The sequence below is a fragment of the Diabrotica virgifera genome, chromosome 8 (assembly GCF_917563875.1).
Source record: "Diabrotica virgifera virgifera chromosome 8, PGI_DIABVI_V3a".
Classification (NCBI taxonomy): domain Eukaryota; kingdom Metazoa; phylum Arthropoda; class Insecta; order Coleoptera; family Chrysomelidae; genus Diabrotica; species Diabrotica virgifera.
In genome coordinates this window covers 45,915,064-45,933,223 of record NC_065450.1, presented here as the reverse complement: position 1 = coordinate 45,933,223, position 18,160 = coordinate 45,915,064, and the positions used below count along the sequence as shown (strand labels likewise).

Genomic DNA, 18,160 nt, shown 5'->3' with positions numbered 1-18,160 from the left:
GAGGAAGACCACAGATGAGATGGGTAGATGACCAAAAACCAAGCAGGCTCAAAATGGATGCACATGGCTCAGGATAGAGAAAGATGGAGGAGCGAAGGGGAGGCCTATGTCCAATATTGGATGTCGCAAGGCTAATAGATAGATAGAATAGATAGATTCTTAAGTCAAAATTCTTTGCTTATCCATCTTAATCGTTCGGTGATAATAATCAGTTCTACTTCCCAGGGTGGGGATTCCATTTAGATAAATCGAAAGCCTTTGTGTAATCCACGAAACAGAGCTGCATTGGTATATTGTGTTCCCTTGCTTGTTCTGTTATCTGTCTTGTGTTCAATATGCTCATGCGTTCATTTTCCCGCATTTTTCACCGGATGTCTCTATAAGTAAAAAGTTATTCAGCCGTTCATTAATTACATGCAGCAGGATTTTGCTTGCTAGAAGAATACGGCCAATGGTTCTGTAATTGCAGCATATGATTAGTGCTTCTTTTTTATGGATAGTGATAAAGGTTGATTCGCATCACTCAACAGGCCATTCACCTGGGATCCATGTCTTGTTGCACATAATGAAAATCTAGTGATGTATAAAAAGGGAAATCTACTAAGATAGACAGGACATATGACTACATGACAGGAAGTAGTGACAACCGTCTTAAAGACAAAGTGTTTTGGGAAAGGCCAGATATCTACTACATCTGTTATACGGCCTAGAGCAAGATGAAGAAATGTAGCCATCGAGGATCTGGGAAAAATCTTTACTTTTACTCTTTCATAATTGTTTAAAATCATACAATAGCACCTAAATCTTCTTCTTTCTTCTTTCTCATAATCCTTAGTGCCCTTCAGGGCGTCGGATGTCGGGTTCCGCCTTTTATCCACTTCTTCCAATTGCTTCTATTGGTGGCCAGGTTCTTCATATCAGCACCTAAATCATTACATTTAAAAAAAAAGTAACCAATATTACCCAAATGTTTCCCGTTTTGAGTATTTTTCTATATCACTTGACTTTTTAATTGTTATAGGGATATGAAACAAAACTAGGAGAAAAGGCTGTTCAGTTGTCTGGTGGACAAAAACAAAGAATTGCTATTGCCAGGGCGTTAGTAAGAAATCCAAAAGTTTTACTCCTTGATGAAGCCACATCTGCACTGGACACTGAAAGTGAGAAGGTTGTTCAAGAAGCTCTAGATCAAGCTAAAAAAGGAAGGACATGTGTTACGATTGCCCACAGATTAACAACCATACAAGATGCAGACTTGATATGCGTAGTAGCAAATGGTGTAATTGCTGAATCTGGAAGCCATCAAGAACTTCTGCAAAAGGAGGGACTGTACTACAAATTATATACTCAAAAAACGTAAAAATCAAATTTTCAAGTCAGTGCTACATCTCGTAAGAAGTTAGTTTGATTAATTTGGGCATTGGAACATATAGTCCGGAAGGTAGCGTCAAATTTGACCGGAGCATTTGTGCATGGTTGTTTTTTTATACAGTGAGGACGTTTGAGTTTGCATTACCTATTTCATTATCTCGAGAATGGGCAAATTTGAAGAGAAATCATCAGACAGGTCGATTTTTATTTTTAAATTAGGACTTTTTGGTATGAATATCATACTAGTGACGTCATCCGTCTGGGCGTGATGATGTAATCGTAATTTTTTTAAATGAGAGTAGGGGTTGTGTGATAGCTCATTTGAAAAGGAATTCAATTCTCTATTCAGTAATATAAACAATAACCTAATTATTTATACAGGGTGGTCAAAACAAGAAATTTTTAATTTAATTAATTCACACAAATAGAAGTATGTATGTAATTTATTTAATTCTAAATACATTTTACCGTTATCAGAACACAAAAAAATGTTTATTTTACAAATAAACATTGCTTTTCGCTTAAATTAAATGTTCAAACTGCTCGGTGATGACATTTAAGTTAGAATAATTAACTATTTATATGGGAAATAAGCCACAATTAAATTGAAAAAAATAATTTTATTAACGTTTCGATGCCCAAATCGGGTGTCGTTGTCAAAATACAAAATACTACTAAATTAAACAAAAATGTTGTTGATAAGTAAAAAATTCTTCTAATAATTTATTTAGGTAATCTGACTCATTTATATTGACAATTCAGACATATATTATACATTTTAAAGTAGAAGACTTTAAAATGATATTGCCAATATTTATGAGTTGCGTTTTGGGCGTCGAAACGTTAATAAAATTATTTTTTTCAATTTAATTGTGGCTTATTTGCCACATAAATAGTTAATCATAAAAATGCCACAAGGAAATAGCTTCAGAACAAGGTAGAATAAATTCAGTATTTTTGTGTCTAACAGTATTTTAACAAAATGCTTTCTTTTTTCTCTCTTAATTTTTACATTTTACAACAATAGTCGATTACAAAAATGTATAATACAATAAAAAAGAAAGCATTTTGTTAAAATACTGTTAGACACAAAAATATTGAATTTACTCTAACTTAAATGTCCTCACGGAGCAGTTTGAACATTTAATTTAAGCGAAAACGTATGGTTATTTGTAAAATAAACATTTTTTTCTGTGTTCTGATAACGGTAAAATTTATTTAGAATTAAATAAATTATGTACATACTTTTTTTGTGTGAATTAATTAAATAAAAAAATTTTGCACCCTATATAAATAATTAGGTTATTGTTTATATTGCTGAATAGAGAATTGAATTACCTTTCAAATTAGCTATCACTCAACCCCTACTCTCATTAATAAAATTATCGATTACGTCATCACGCCCAGATGGATGACGTCACTAGTATTATGCATATGCAAAAAGTCCTAATTTAAAAATAAAAATCGACCTGTTTGAGGATTTCTCTTCAAATTTGCCCATTCTCGAGATATTGAATTTATGCAAACTCAAACGTCCTCACTGTATAGTCAGTTGTTCCAAAGCTTATTAACAAAAAATGATCTGTCAGCTGGCCCAAAACCGGGGCATAAAATGAAAAAAGACCAGGAAAATTAACAATAAAAATAATTACACTTTTATAAAAATGAACTTATTATAATCCCACGTTTTTATTATTTATACGACACAGTATAAAAAAGTATTATAAAAACAATTACTTTTCAAATCAAAATGTCAATTTTAAAAACAAAAATGATTTCCGACGCCGGGAAACAAACACGACCTATTTTCATTAGCAAACAAGTAGGTACTATCTACCAAAATAAATTTATAGAATCCGTGCCAACATCACCGTAAAGATTTGATACTACCTCCCAGACTAATACACAATACTAACAGAACCTAAAGTTTAAATTTACATTATTTAAAAATGTCATATCTTTGATATACGCCAGTCAATGGGAGCAAGAATACGATATTACCTCCGAATCCTATCCTACTGCATGGATTTTAATGAAACTTTGGCCCTAGCCTCTACTTATCTCCTAATTCAAAGTCTACCCTATGCCGATGTGTGCTTTTATCTTGGGGGTGGTTCCCACCCCTTCTTAGAGGTGGAAAATTTTTTGGTTAAAATTACCACGGAATTCGCTAGAAGACCTAATTCTAAGCAGAAACTGTTCTATAATTTTTTTTGAAAACTCAATACTTTTTGAGATATTCGTGGTTGACAATTGGCCATTTTCATTGAAACAATAATATCTTTTCGCACTGTTTTTTGCGAATATCTTAAAAACTATGCATCTAACTAAAAAAAGTTTATTAAACATTTTTGTAGGTTATAAAAAAACAAAGAGACACTTGCCTTCATAAATCTTCTAGTTATAATACAAAAAGAGATATGGTAGGTGAAATTAGTTTGTTTTTGGTACATTCTCAAATTGGTGTTCTCAACTTGAAATAACAGAGAAACGGTCGAGTTTAGGTGTATAATGCCACTAATACCTTTTGTAGTGCTAAAAAAGACCTTTTAAATGAGGTATATTAAAGGTCTATTTCATTAAAACTAAGCGAGATATGCTGCAAACAAAATGGATAACTAATGTATTTTAAGAAAAAATGAGAAGTAATTTTAACCCTCATCGACCAAAATGTAAATGCATCGTTTTCCTTCCACAATACTTTTTATTATAGTGTTATTTCTATGTTCAAAAATCAAAAAGTTGGACAGATTTAAAATGAATGGTTTTTGAAAAAAAAAAGATCAAATTAGAGAGCGCATTTTTAAATTTTCTTAAAAATCTTCCTTTTTCCCCATGTAACTTGAAAATGATAAGAGATACAGTAATGAAAAATAAAAAATAAATTGTTATCACAAAAAGCCCTACATTTTTGTGTGGTATCTTTTTTTCGTATCTCTTATCTTTTTCGAGTTACATGGAGGAAAAGGAAGATTTTTAAGAAAATTTAAAAATGCGCTCTATAATTTGATCTTATTTGTTTCAAAAACCATTTATTTTAATCCAGTCCAACTTTTTGAACATAGAAATAACACTATAATAAAAAGTATTGCAAAAGGAAAACGATGTATTTAAATTCTGATGGATAAGGGGTTAAATATACTTCTCATTTCTTCTTAAAATACATTAGTCATCAATTTTTTACAGAATATCTCGCTTAGTTTGAACGTAATCGACATTTAGTATTGCTCATTTTAAAAGTCTTTTCAAGCACTAAAAAAGTTATTAGTATCATTATACACGTAAAATCGACAGTTTCTCTGTTATTTCAAGTTGAATACACCAATTTGAGCATGCAGCAAAAAATCAAACTCTTCTTACCTACCATATCCCTCTTTGTATTTTAACTAAAAGATTTATGAAGGAACGAATCTCTTTGTTTTTTATAATCTACAGAAATATTTTAAATAGTTTTTTTGTTAGATGCATAGTTTTTAAGGTAATCGCAAAAATCCGTCCGAAAAGGTGTCATTTTTCAATGAAAATGGCCAATTTTCAACCACGAATAACTCAAAAAGTATTGAGTTTTCAAAAAATAATTATAGAACAGGTTTTGCTTAAAAATAGGATCTCTAGTCTCTTCCGTGGCTATTTTAACCAAAACATTTTTCACCCCGAGAAGGGGTGGGAACCACCCCCAAGATAAAAGCGCACATCGGCATAGGGTAGACTTTGTTTCTTGAGCTATTCCCTACTTACTGTGAAAATATCAAGTAAATCGATGTAGTAGGATGGAATTCGGAGCCAAATACCCTCATTGACTGCCCTAATAGTATCGGTGCAATTTATGAGTTATAGTGAGCTAGGCTGCTACTTTTTGGCCTTATTGTATTTATTGTTGGTAACAAGCTTCAGCTCACTATGATTTCTTTAGCAGCATCTCTTTAACAAGCAGATTATTTTTTTGAGATCAGTGTATTTCAGATTGAGTGTTTTCTTTATTCAGTTTTATTGTACTTAATTTTAAGATTACATTTTTTGTTTCCAATTGTTAGTTGTCCAGTTTTTTCCTTATTAATTATTTACGAGATACAAGTAAAATACAAATGAGAAAGACATTACAGTCGCAAGAAAGAAGTTATAGTATTAAATATATTTTGTATATTTTTGTTTTATTTGTATATGTATATACTTTGTTTTGTACGTAATATATGTATTTGATATAAGTTGTCGTTAAAGTAACCTAAAGTACCTACCAACCTAAACGCAAGAACCTATCTTACAACATTTCTTCTTCTTCTTTTTCTTCTCCTTTATAAACAATTCTGCTTGTTCATTGATACTTCTATGGAAGGTTGTCACTCCATCTTTTCGCGATCGGCCGATACTTTTAACCATTATTAATTTATCTCATACTATATTGACCACACGTATCTCTCCCATTCTGCTTATGCGGTTACATATTTCATTTTTATTTTTTTCTATTTAGTATCTATAGTTAGTATCATTGTAACTGAAAGAAATGTAACATGTACGTTACATTTCTTCTAATGTCTTCAACCCTCTTAGTAAGTAATTCTCCTCAGTACTCTCATCCCTGCAGTTTCTAGTAGTCTTTGTGTTGTGGCTCTATAAATCAGGGGTGAGCAAATACTTTTAAGCGCAGGCCAAAATGAAATTTTCAAAATATCTCCCGGGCCGGAGACCTATACGTGCCTGTACCATACCCAGTATGCACGCTGCGCACACGCTAATGTTTTTGGTGGACGTTTTTCTCTGCCCAAGAAATTTTTTTGACAACAATACTATAAGTTTCATTTTAAAGAATTTAGACAAAGACATTTGACTGTTAATAATAGATAATACTAATAATAAATTGTCATAGTTGGGTGTGTCATTGTTCCCAGTAAAATTACGAAATTTTTAATGTGGTCTATTATATTAAGCCATAACAAGGATCCAGATAAAAAATGAAATTTAGAAATTCAAGACCAGCCTTTATGAAGATAAGGAAATTTCTAAGTAACCAAAGATTCAATCTGTAAATCTGATATCGAATGGTAAAACGTTATGTCAAGTCAACCAGCATCGACGAAATTCTCCACTCTATTCTCGTTTATTGGATTGTTAATGCTGACTTAATGAGAAAGCTTTTGAGATGTGGCTTTTTAGGAGAATTTTGAAAATACCATGAACCGATAATATTACGAACGAAATGGTGAGAAATGACTTAGAAATGATAAGTACGTTGTTGTAAGTTGTTGCAGCAGCTGATTATGAAGGGTAAAATCGAAAGAAAAGGGTCCTGGTAGACAACAAATAAACTGGCCGAAACCGAAAAATATTCGCGCCTGGACCGGGTTTAACATCGATGCTTTTAAGAAAATCAGAAGATAGAGATTCATTTGATTGAACACTACGAACCCTAATACTCTTGATTTCAAAAAATCGCATAAAAGAGATGAAGAGCGTAGGCGCAAAATTCCTGACCAATGCTTTTTAAATGCATTCCTTTTTTTCGAATAAAAAATATTTTTGAAAAATTTAAGCGCAGAATGAAAGATTACATTATTACCGAGGGCCGAAAATCCTTTAGAATAAACAAACAGTTTCTTTTGAATGAGATATTTGAAATTAAAAAACACATTAAATTTTCTCTTTTTTTCACCCCTGTGACTTATTAAAATAAACATAGACGTTTTCAGGGACTTTTGGCACTCGGAAATAATTTAATATTTCATTCAGCGTTTAAATTTTTCAAAAATACTTATTAGTTTTCTCAGGATTCGAAAAAAATAAATGTATTTAAAAAGCATTGCGCCTATGCTCTTAAAAAAAATTGCTTGCAGGATTTCTCAACGGGCCGAATAAAGTAAGCAAAAGGGCCGGATCCGGCTTGCCCACTCCTGCTATAAAGTCTTAGTTCCGATGCATATGTCATTATTGGTCTAACACTGGCTCTAAATTCTTGACTTCATTCAGTTTTATGTTACACCGACGTGTATGTCGGTTTTGCCATATTGTGTTCTATTTGCTTTTTGTACTTGATTTCTCACTTCTTTGTCCAAGTCCCAGTAGCTGGACAATCTAAGTCAAAGGTATTTTATTTCCATTACTTGTTCAATATTGATGCCATGAATTTCAATTTTGCATTTGATTGATTCTTTACTGATTACTATTGTTTTAATTTTCTGAGATGAGATTGTCATATTGAATTCTTTTGCTCTTATGTTAAATCTGTAGACTAATCTTTGCAGACTATCTTCATCTTGGGCTATCGATATTACGTCGTCTGTATAATAGATTATTTTAATTTCTTTGATTCCCATTTTGCATCCTCTTCCTTTGTTGATGTTTCTGATGATTTCATCAATGATTAAATTGAAGCTAGGGCTTAATGAGTCTCCCTGTCCAATGCCGTTGCCCCGTAATTTCAAAAAATCGCATAAAAGAGATGAAGAGCGTAGGCGCAAAATTCCTGACCAATGCTTTTTAATTGCATTCCTTTTTTTCGAATAAAAAATATTTTTGAAAAATTTAAACGCAGAATGAAAGATTACATTATTACCGAGGGCCGAAAATCCTTTAGAATAAACAAACAGTTTCTTTTGAATGAGATATTTGAAATTAAAAAACACATTAAATTTTCTATTTTTCTCACCCCTGTGACTTATTAAAATAAACATAGACGTTTTCAGGGACTTTCGGCACTCGGCAATAATTTAATATTTCATTCAGCGTTTAAATTTTTCAAAAATACTTATTAGTTTTTTCAGGATTCGAAAAAAATGAATGTATTTAAAAAGCATTGCGCCTATGCTCTTAAAAAAAATTGCTTGCAGGATTTTTCAACGGGCCGAATAAAGTAAGCAAAAGGGCCGGATCCGGCTTGCCCACTCCTGCTATAAAGTCTTAGTTCCAATGCATATGTCATTATTTGTCTAACACTGGCTCTAAATTCTTGACTTCATTCAGTTTTATGTTACACCGACGTGTATGTCGGTTTTGCCATATTGTGTTCTATTTGCTTTTTGTACTTGATTTCTCACTTCTTTGTCCAAGTCCCAGTAGCTGGACAATCTAATTCAAAGGTATTTTATTTCCATTACTTGTTCAATATTGATGCCATGAATTTCAATTTTGCATTTGATTGATTCTTTACTGATTACTATTGTTTTAATTTTCTGAGATGAGATTGTCATATTGAATTCTTTTGATCTTATGTTAAATCTGTAGACTAATCTTTGCAGACTATCTTCATCTTGGGCTATCGATATTGCGTCGTCTGTATAATAGATTATTTTAATTTCTTTGATTCCCATTTTGCATCCTCTTCCTTTGTTGATGTTTTTGATGATTTCATCAATGATTAAATTGAAGCTAGGGCTTAATGAGTCTCCCTGTCTAATTCCGTTGCCTGTGTCTATAGGTTCTGTAAGTTGTCCATCTGCTCTGACTTCCATTTTGTTGTTTTGGTAGACGTTCTTCTCTATTACACAGAATATGAATTACATAATTGAGTCTTTCTCTATCAAATGTGTTCTTCAAAACAATGAGACATAGAAATGCTGGTCTACTATACTCTAGTGATTTCTCAGTTATTTGCTTTATAACGAATATTGAATTTGTACACGATCTGAATTTGTCACTGAGCTGTAGATGAAAATTCGTAGGTATACGTAGTATATAAAGAGTATACGGCAGATATACAAAGAAAAAATGGAAATAGAACTTAAATAATTGAAAATGTACTAACTTACTTACTTAGTCCTAAGCCTTTCTACCTTTAGGTGTAAGGCTGCTGGAGTTGAGTTTGGCATTGTAGTCTCCATGCTTTCCGATCTTGTGTTAGGTTTCTTGCACTTTGCAATGTCAATCCCTTCTTCTCGACTTCTTTCCTGATTTCATCTACCCTCATAACTCTTGGTCTTCCTCTTTTGTTTTTCCCCTGCACTCTCGTTTCGACCACTCGTTTTGTTCGACATTCTCGTTCCTCTCGTTCGACATTCTACACATTGTCTGTCCTTTTTCTGTTTGCTATTTTCCTCAAGAACCACATCATAGCAATGACTCTGGATTTTTGTCTCCCCGCCAATGTCCATGTATCGCTGCTATACATGATTGTTGGTCTAACTACTGATTTAACGACTGCCGTTTTTACTTTCTCCGGTATCTCTTTTTTCCCCAAAAATGTTGTTCTCATAGCGGTAAATAAGCTTCCTGTGCATCCCATTCTCTTGTTTATTTCCATGTCTTGTTTACCATTTGATTCGGTTATTACTCCTAGTATTTAAAATATTCCACTTGCTCTAGTTGTTTCCCGTCTAATTCTATTGCGTGTGTCTTCCTCGTATTTGAATTTATCATTGTTTTTGTTTTCTCTGTATTAATTTTCATATTTGTTTGATAGTTCCTATTCTAGGATTTTAAGATTGTTCTGTAAGTCTTCTCTGTTTTCTGCTATCAATACCATGTCGTCTGCAAATAGTAGCTCCGATAGTTGAGTCCGTTTTATTTGCCAGTATCCTAATGTTAGTTTTCTCATTCTTCTCTTGGCTTTCTTTATCGCTTCATCCAGTACCACTGAGAATAGCAGTGGACTCAGCACGCATCCCTGTTTGACGCCTTGACTTGTAGTAAATTCTCTGGATTCCTCGTTATTGGTCCTTACTGTATTTGTATTATTTTTGTACATATCCTTTATTACTTCTATTATGTGTCTGTCGACTCCCCTTTCTTTTAGTGTCTTCCATACGTCCTTTCTTCGGATTCTGTCAAACGCCTTTCCAGGTCAATGAAGCACATATGTATCTCTCTATTCTTCTTGATTACCTTCTCACTTACTTGTCTTAATGTGAATATTAGGTCTTGCGTGCTTCTGTCCTTCCTGAATCCACACTGTGTGTCTTCCATAGTTGTTTCTATTTGGGTTTTTATTCTTGTCTCTATTATTCTTGCGAATACCTTCCCAGGGATACTTGATATGGTGATACCTCGGTAATTATTACAGTTCCTCTTGTCTCCCTTTTTGCGTGTGTCTTCCTCGTATTTGAAATTATCATTGTTTTTGTTTTCTCTGTATTAATTTTCATATTTATGTTTGATAGTTCTTATTCTAGGATTTTAAGATTGTTCTGTAAGTCTTCTCTGTTTTCTGCTATCAATACCATGTCGTCTGCAAATAGTAGCTCCGATAGTTGAGTCCGTTTTATTTACCAGTATCCTAATGTTAGTTTTCTCATTCTTCTCTTGGCTTTCTTTATCGCTTCATCCAGTACCACTGAGAATAGCAGTGGACTCAGCACGCATCCCTGTTTGACGCCTTGACTTGTAGTAAATTCTCTGGATTCCTCGTTATTGGTCCTTACTGTATTTGTATTATTTTTGTACATATCCTTTATTACTTCTATTATGTGTCTGTCGACTCCCCTTTCTTTTAGTGTCTTCCATACGTCCTTTCTTCGGATTCTGTCAAACGCCTTTCCAGGTCAATGAAGCACATATGTATCTCTCTATTCTTCTTGATTACCTTCTCACTTACTTGTCTTAATGTGAATATTAGGTCTTGCGTGCTTCTGTCCTTCCTGAATCCACACTGTGTGTCTTCCATAGTTGTTTCTATTTGGGTTTTTATTCTTGTCTCTATTATTCTTGCGAATACCTTCCCAGGGATACTTGATATGGTGATACCTCGGTAATTATTACAGTTCCTCTTGTCTCCCTTTTTGCGTGTGTCTTCCTCGTATTTAAAATTATCATTGTTTTTGTTTTCTCTGTATTAATTTTCATATTTATGTTTGATAGTTCTTATTCTAGGATTTTAAGATTGTTCTGTAAGTCTTCTCTGTTTTCTGCTATCAATACCATGTCGTCTGCAAATAGTAGCTCCGATAGTTGAGTCCGTTTTATTTACCAGTATCCTAATGTTAGTTTTCTCATTCTTCTCTTGGCTTTCTTTATCGCTTCATCCAGTACCACTGAGAATAGCAGTGGACTCAGCACGCATCCCTGTTTGACGCCTTGACTTGTAGTAAATTCTCTGGATTCCTCGTTATTGGTTCTTACTGTATTTGTATTATTTTTGTACATATCCTTTATTACTTCTATTATGTGTCTGTCGACTCCCCTTTCTTTTAGTGTCTTCCATACGTCCTTTCTTCGGATTCTGTCAAACGCCTTTCCAGGTCAATGAAGCACATATGTATCTCTCTATTCTTCTTGATTACCTTCTCACTTACTTGTCTTAATGTGAATATTAGGTCTTGCGTGCTTCTGTCCTTCTTGAATCCACACTGTGTGTCTTCCATAGTTGTTTCTATTTGGATTTTTATTCTTGTCTCTATTATTCTTGCGAATACCTTCCCAGGGATACTTGATATGGTGATACCTCGGTAATTATTACAGTTCCTCTTGTCTCCCTTTTCGTGTATTGGTAATATAATGTCCTTCTTCCAGTCCTTTGGTAATTCTGCTCTATTTATGATATCATTCATTAGTTCTCTCATGCTATCCATTACCTCTGTCCCCATGAATTTTATCATTTCCGGGGTGATATGATCCTTGCTTGGTGCTTTGCCCAATTTTACTCTTTCTATTGCTTTCTCTAATTCCTCTCTTGTTATGGATTCCACTTGTTGTTCTTTGTCCCTTTCTTGTATCTCCCCTATGTTGCCCGTGTCTGCATGAGTTAGCTCTTTGAAGTGTTATCTCCATATTTTCATTATTTGTTTTTCTTCTGTTAGTACGTTTCCATTCTTGTCTTTTATATTCGGCATCGTGTGCTCTTTCTTTTGTCTGAGTTGTTTTAATGCGCCGTAGACGAATTTTTGGTTTTCCCTATAATTTTTTGTCATTTTTTGTCCAAATATCTCCCATGACCTTTCCTTTCCTGCTTTCACCGCTATTTTAACCTCTTTCCTTTGTTCTTTATATGCCTCATAATCTTCCGGGTGTTTTGTGCTTAGGTATCTCTTCCATTTGTCTTTTTTGTTCTTTATTTTCTCTCGTATTTCTTCCGTCCGCCATTCCGTTCTCCTTATGTTAGTAATTGCTATTTTTGCTTTCCCGCAAGTTTCCTCAGCTGCTTTGATTATGCTGGTTTATAGATATTCCTATTTTTCTTCTATATTTGTATTTTTTGCCCTACCTTTCAGAGTATTATCTAATTTTTCTTGGAATTTCTTCTTACATCTTTCCTCTTTTAATTTGTAACTTTTTATTTTTTCGTTTACTACCTTTCTTCTCTTTTCTTCTTTTTTCTCTCTTGTTCTCATTCTCATTATTACTAGATGGTGGTCACTGCCTATCTCTGAGCCTCTTTTCACTTTCGTATCCTGTACTCTTTTCCATTTGTTGATGCTTACCAAAAAGTAATCTATCATTGATTTTTCGTTTCTGCTGTCTTGTACTCTCGTGTATTTGTGTATTTCTTTATGTTTAAATTTTGTATTTGTTATAACTAGTTTGTTTTCCATATACATTTCTATTATTCTTTCACCATTTCTGTTTAGTATTTCTTCTCCTTCTTTTCCCACGCACTCCTCTATTCCGCTGTTGTTGTTTCCGACTCTACCGTTTAGATCTCCCATTACAATTATGTTTTCCTCCCCATTATCAATTTGCATTTGGAGTTCCTCGAAAAATTTATCTTTCTCTTCCTTTCTTGCCTCTTCATTTACTCCGTAGGCTGTTATTATTGTCCATATTTCTTCGTCCATCAGTTTCATTTTCACCGATAATATTCTCTGGTTAGCATACGTTTCTTCTATAACGTGTTGTAGTCTATTCGGCGCAATTATTATCCCGACTCCTTCTTTTGCTCTCTCTTTTGTATTCGCTCCTACCCAAAGTAACCAATATCCTTTGTGTATTTTCTTAAGACCTTTTCCTTTCATCTTTGTTTCCGTTATTCCTAGTATTTCTATTTTTTGTTTTATCATTTCTTCTACCAGTTCTTCCTCTTTTCCAGTGATGCTTCTCACATTCCATATTCCCATTTTTATCTCTCCTTTTTTCTGCAATCTAGCTTTCCCCTTCTTCGTATTTTCATCCTTGTTTACCTGTGCATCATCTTTTTCCCTATCGCTTTTCCCATTCATTGCCTTGGTCGTCATTGTTGTGGGTCCGGTCTGATTATTTTCTATTACTTTTTTGGAGTCCTTTCTCCGATATTTCTGTGAATTTGTATAATTTTCTCAGTATTATGGTCCCATTTCCACTCCTTCCCATTAATCTCCAGTTTCATATATCCTATCTTCGTAGTATGTATTACCTTTGTCTTTTTCTTCTTTTGCCATTTTCCTAATTTTTGCTTGCATTTCACTTTCCTTTCTTGTTAAATCTGATTCTATTGTTAAAATTGGAGAAAAATTATTAAATAGAGTATTTAGTTGGTAATAAGGTTGATCGCCAACTATTTTTAGAAGAAAAATAGTAAAACAAAACAAAAGATTAAGAAATAAATAAAATCAACATAAATTGGAATAAAATAATTATTTCAAGAAAAATAACTATACTAAATTTACAATCAAGATGCAGTAGAAATAAACAAACCAAGACACGTTAAATGTTACTAATAGGAGCACTCCCGAATCATAATTTACAATGTATATAAATTGTAAACCCCAAATCATGATTTCCAAAGTTTATACATTGTTAATTATGATTCGGGAGTGCTCTTAGTAGCATTTAACGTGTCTTGGTTTGTTTATTTCTTCTGCATCTTGAATGTAAATTTAGTATAGGGCCCGATAGCTCAGGCAGTAGAACGTCTAACTTTCACACCGGTGTCGGAAAGTTGGTTGAGAACACTTCGTCGACGGAAAATTAGTCGACAACATTTGGTCGACAAACAGTTGGTCGAATGCAAAATTCATCGAATGTACAATTCGTCGACGAACATCTGATCGAATAGATTTTTCGTCGACAAAGACCCAAGGGGAACATACATAACTGGCGGGAACACGCCAATATATAAAGTTAGTTTCTTTGTACCACATCAAAAAAAATTATTTTATAGATTGCCAGTCCTAAGCCTATAGCCCTATAGCCCTATAGTGTGAAGGAAGTTTATTTTCACAATTTCTTTACTTTTTTATTGATATTGACTGATTATTGCAGTCAAAAACATTGTACGGAAATGCCTCGATTCCCTAACAATTTATTTACCTCAGCATCACGCATATTTCGTCTTGTCCGCAAGTGCCCCCAAATTTGACTTGTCCGGAAATGCTCCGTTCGCAAGTGCGCCGACACCAAAAAGAACGGTACAACATCACTAATTAAAATATAGGTTTATATTTGCTGTCTATTCTCTCACCTCAGCCAATTTTTTCATTAAAGGACGCCGCAGAAACCTTATGGGAAATGGCTCTCTGTCAAACGCTCTGAAACTTTGGGTTTTGGTAGTCCTTGATGTGTAGAACAAAAGACTCAATGGGCCCGTAGCTCCAAAAAATCATGGTTTTAAGATATAGCCTCTGAAGTTATAGGTACAGTGAGGACGTTTGAGTTTGAATAAATTCATTTTCTCGAGAATGGGTGACTCTGGAGATAAATTACGAATCAGGTCGATTTTTATTTTTAAATTATAATTTTTTGGCATATATATCATACTAGTGACGTCATCCACCTGGGCGTGAAGACGCAATCGATGATTTTTTAAAATAAGAATAGGAGTCGTGTGATAGCTCATTTGAAAAGTTATTAAATTATCTGTTCAATAATATAAACATTAACAATATTATTTATACAGGGTGCCCAAAAATTTTTTGAATTACATTAATTGGGACAAAAAGAAGAATTATAATTTATGTAGTTCAAAATACATTTTTCTGTTGTCCGAAACTAGAAAAAAATGTTTATTTGATAAATAAACAAGTAATTGAACTTCGTAAGTCCTAGGTTTTCACCCAAAGTAATCGAAAGTAGAACTGGAAGTCGATATTTGAACGCTTTGTGTAACTTTGCGTCGATCGATATACGATTTTACTAATTTTGAATCATTTGGGCTAAACTTTAGGTTATCATTGTTTAAACAGAAATGACTTCAAAACAGGAACTAAAGATTAAAACTCAACTTTTCAATACGCTTCGATTGATGTGTGATACTACTTCTGCGACTATAACGGCACTTCTGGTTAGAACTTTTTAAGCGAAAATGATATAAAAACCAAAACCAAAATTTTTTCTCATCTTCGAAGGCACGTCGACTGATATATCGCTTATACTATTTCGGTGACTTTAGAACAGTTCATACGGTTGCAATTCTAAAACCAGAAGTCCGATGTCAAATTTCTCATCTTTAATACCATCCCTGGGTTATAAGCTTTCATTCGACACCTCATTTGTCATTCTACCTGTATTAATAATGAAGGAGTTGTATTCGCTGACGGAAGGACAGATGAACAGACAGTCATGAAACCGGAAGTATATATTTGTTCTCTTCTTGCGAAGTAGCGTCGAATAATATATCACGTGTACTATTCCGGTGACTTTAAAACAGTACTTCTGGTCGCATTTCTAAAACCGGAAGTCCTAGGTCAAATTTCGCACATTTAGTACCATCCTTGGATTATAAGCGTTCATTCGACACCTCAATTGATATTCTACCTAGTATAGTGACGGAGGAGTTCTATTCGCAGTCGGGCGGACAGACGGACAGACAGCCTAGGCCAAATTTCTCACATTTAGTACCATCCTTGCATTATAAGCTTTCATTTAACACCTCATTTGTCATTCTACCTGGTATAATGACGGAGGAGTTATATTCGCGGTCGGACGGACCGACGGACAGACAGCCTAGGTCAAATATCTCACCTTTGGTACCATCCTTGCTTATATGCTTTCATTTGACACCTCATTTGTCATTCTACCTGGTATAATGACGGAGGAGTTATATTCGCGGTCGGACGGACCAACGTACATACAGCCTAGGTCAAATATCTAAACTTTGGTACCATCCTTGGATTATAAGCTTTCATTTGACACCTCATTTGTCATTCTAGCTGGTATAATGACGGAGAAGTTATATTCGCGGTCGGACAGACAGACGGACAGACAGACTAGATCAAATTTATCACCTTTAGTACCATCCTTGGATTATAAGCTTTCATTTGACACCTTATTTGTCCTTCTACCTGGTAGAATGACGGAGGAGTTATATTCGCGGTCGGACGGACTGATGGGCAGACAGCCTAGGTCAAATATCTCACCTTTAGTACCATCCTTGGATTATAAACTTTTATTTGACACCTCATTTTTCATTCTACCTGGTGTAAAGACGAAGGAGTTATATTCGCGGTCGGACAGACAGCCTAGGTCAAATATCTCACCTTTAGTACCATCATTGGATTATAAGCTTTCGTATGACACCTCATTTGTCATTCTAGCTGGTATATTGACGGAGGAGTTGTGATTACAGACAGACGGACAGACGGACGTGGATATTTCAAAGTTTTCACATTTTTTCAAAATTGGATGAAAACAATATTGTTTTTCGCTTAAATTCAATATTAAAGCTGCCACCCACCTGTCTCTTAGCAGTTTGAACATTTAATTTAAGCGAAAGGGGTCGTGTGATTGCTCATTTGAAAGGTTATTTAATTATCTATTCAATAATTTAAACATTAACATAATTATTTATACCGGGTGTCCAATTTTTTTTTTAATTAAATTAATTGAGCCAAAAAGAAGAATGTATGTAAAGAGAAATCCCGACATACAATATCTGCTGTCGATATTCTCTTTAATTTAAGTTTGAAGCAAGTAGCTGAGACACTAGCCAAGTAGCAAGATAAAGTGAAGTGACAGTGACAAAATTTCATGAATAAACTTTCTTAAAATTACTTAATGTCATAAATGATTAAGAATTTTTTAACGTAGAATAATTAGCTTAAATTGTTGTTTCTTTGTATTTTCAGGTAGTATAATTTTAAGTTTGTAAATATTGTAAAATTAATAAACTTTGTATTTTCAGAGCAACATCAATTTAGTTTAAAAAAAGTCAAAAGTCCCAAGTCCCAGTCTATAGTGGTGTAAAAAGTAACATATTACAAAACAACAATTTTGCTTAAGGACACTCAAAAATGGAAAAATTAAGGTTTGACTTTAAAATGGTAGGAGCACAAGATGGAAAAACTAATATGATGTGTATAACTGCAATTGGCACACCAGATGGAAAAACCTTTTTATTACCAGATGAGTTTCAGCCAGCGAATTTGCACAAAGAAGTGTGCAAAACACAGGTACCTATATGCAAGAATAAAAAACTCTATAAAGAAAAGAAATAAATCTAGAAAAGTGTGGATAACCTTAACAGAAGAATTATCAAAAATCTATCTAGATGAAGATGAAAATTTATATTTTGAGAATCAATATTTAGAAGAACTGACAGAGAGTGGTAGTGAACCCACATCAGATGTTCAAGTTGACACAATACAAAAACTATTGAAAAAACTGATGGAAAATAAAGAACAAACATCTGAAATTCAGAATTTAAGCAAGATAGCAAAAGATTTTATGATTGAAAAATTTGATGGAAAAAATGTAAACACAAACCAATGGCTATCTGAATTTGAAAAAGAATGCGAACGTTGTTTAATACTAGAAGAAAAGAAAAAGATTGAGATTTAAAAATTTTTCCTTGAAAAGGCAAGTATAGACTGGTACAGCTGTATGATACTAAAATTTACAGTAGAATCAGATTGGGAAGACTAGAAAAATAATTTTTGTGAAACTCTTGGAAGTAAAGGGTGGTCTCAAATCCGATATGCTCACACATTTAAATACCAGACTGGTTCCTTATTAGAAT

The 18,160-nt window shown here is 33.7% G+C and overlaps 1 protein-coding gene across 4 annotated transcripts in view; it reads left to right on the top strand.

Moving 5' to 3' along the window:
* Positions 1–5,512, top strand: part of LOC126889941 (ATP-dependent translocase ABCB1-like) — a 341,038-nt gene extending 335,526 nt beyond the window's left edge. For all 4 annotated transcript variants that reach the window (XM_050658693.1, XM_050658694.1, XM_050658691.1 and 1 more), the window contains one exon: positions 1,022–5,512. In XM_050658693.1, the coding sequence (XP_050514650.1) occupies positions 1,022–1,360 (339 nt within the window). In that variant the 3' untranslated portion in view covers positions 1,361–5,512. The remainder of the gene's footprint in view (positions 1–1,021) is intronic.
* The last annotated feature ends 12,648 nt before the right edge of the window (positions 5,513–18,160 follow it).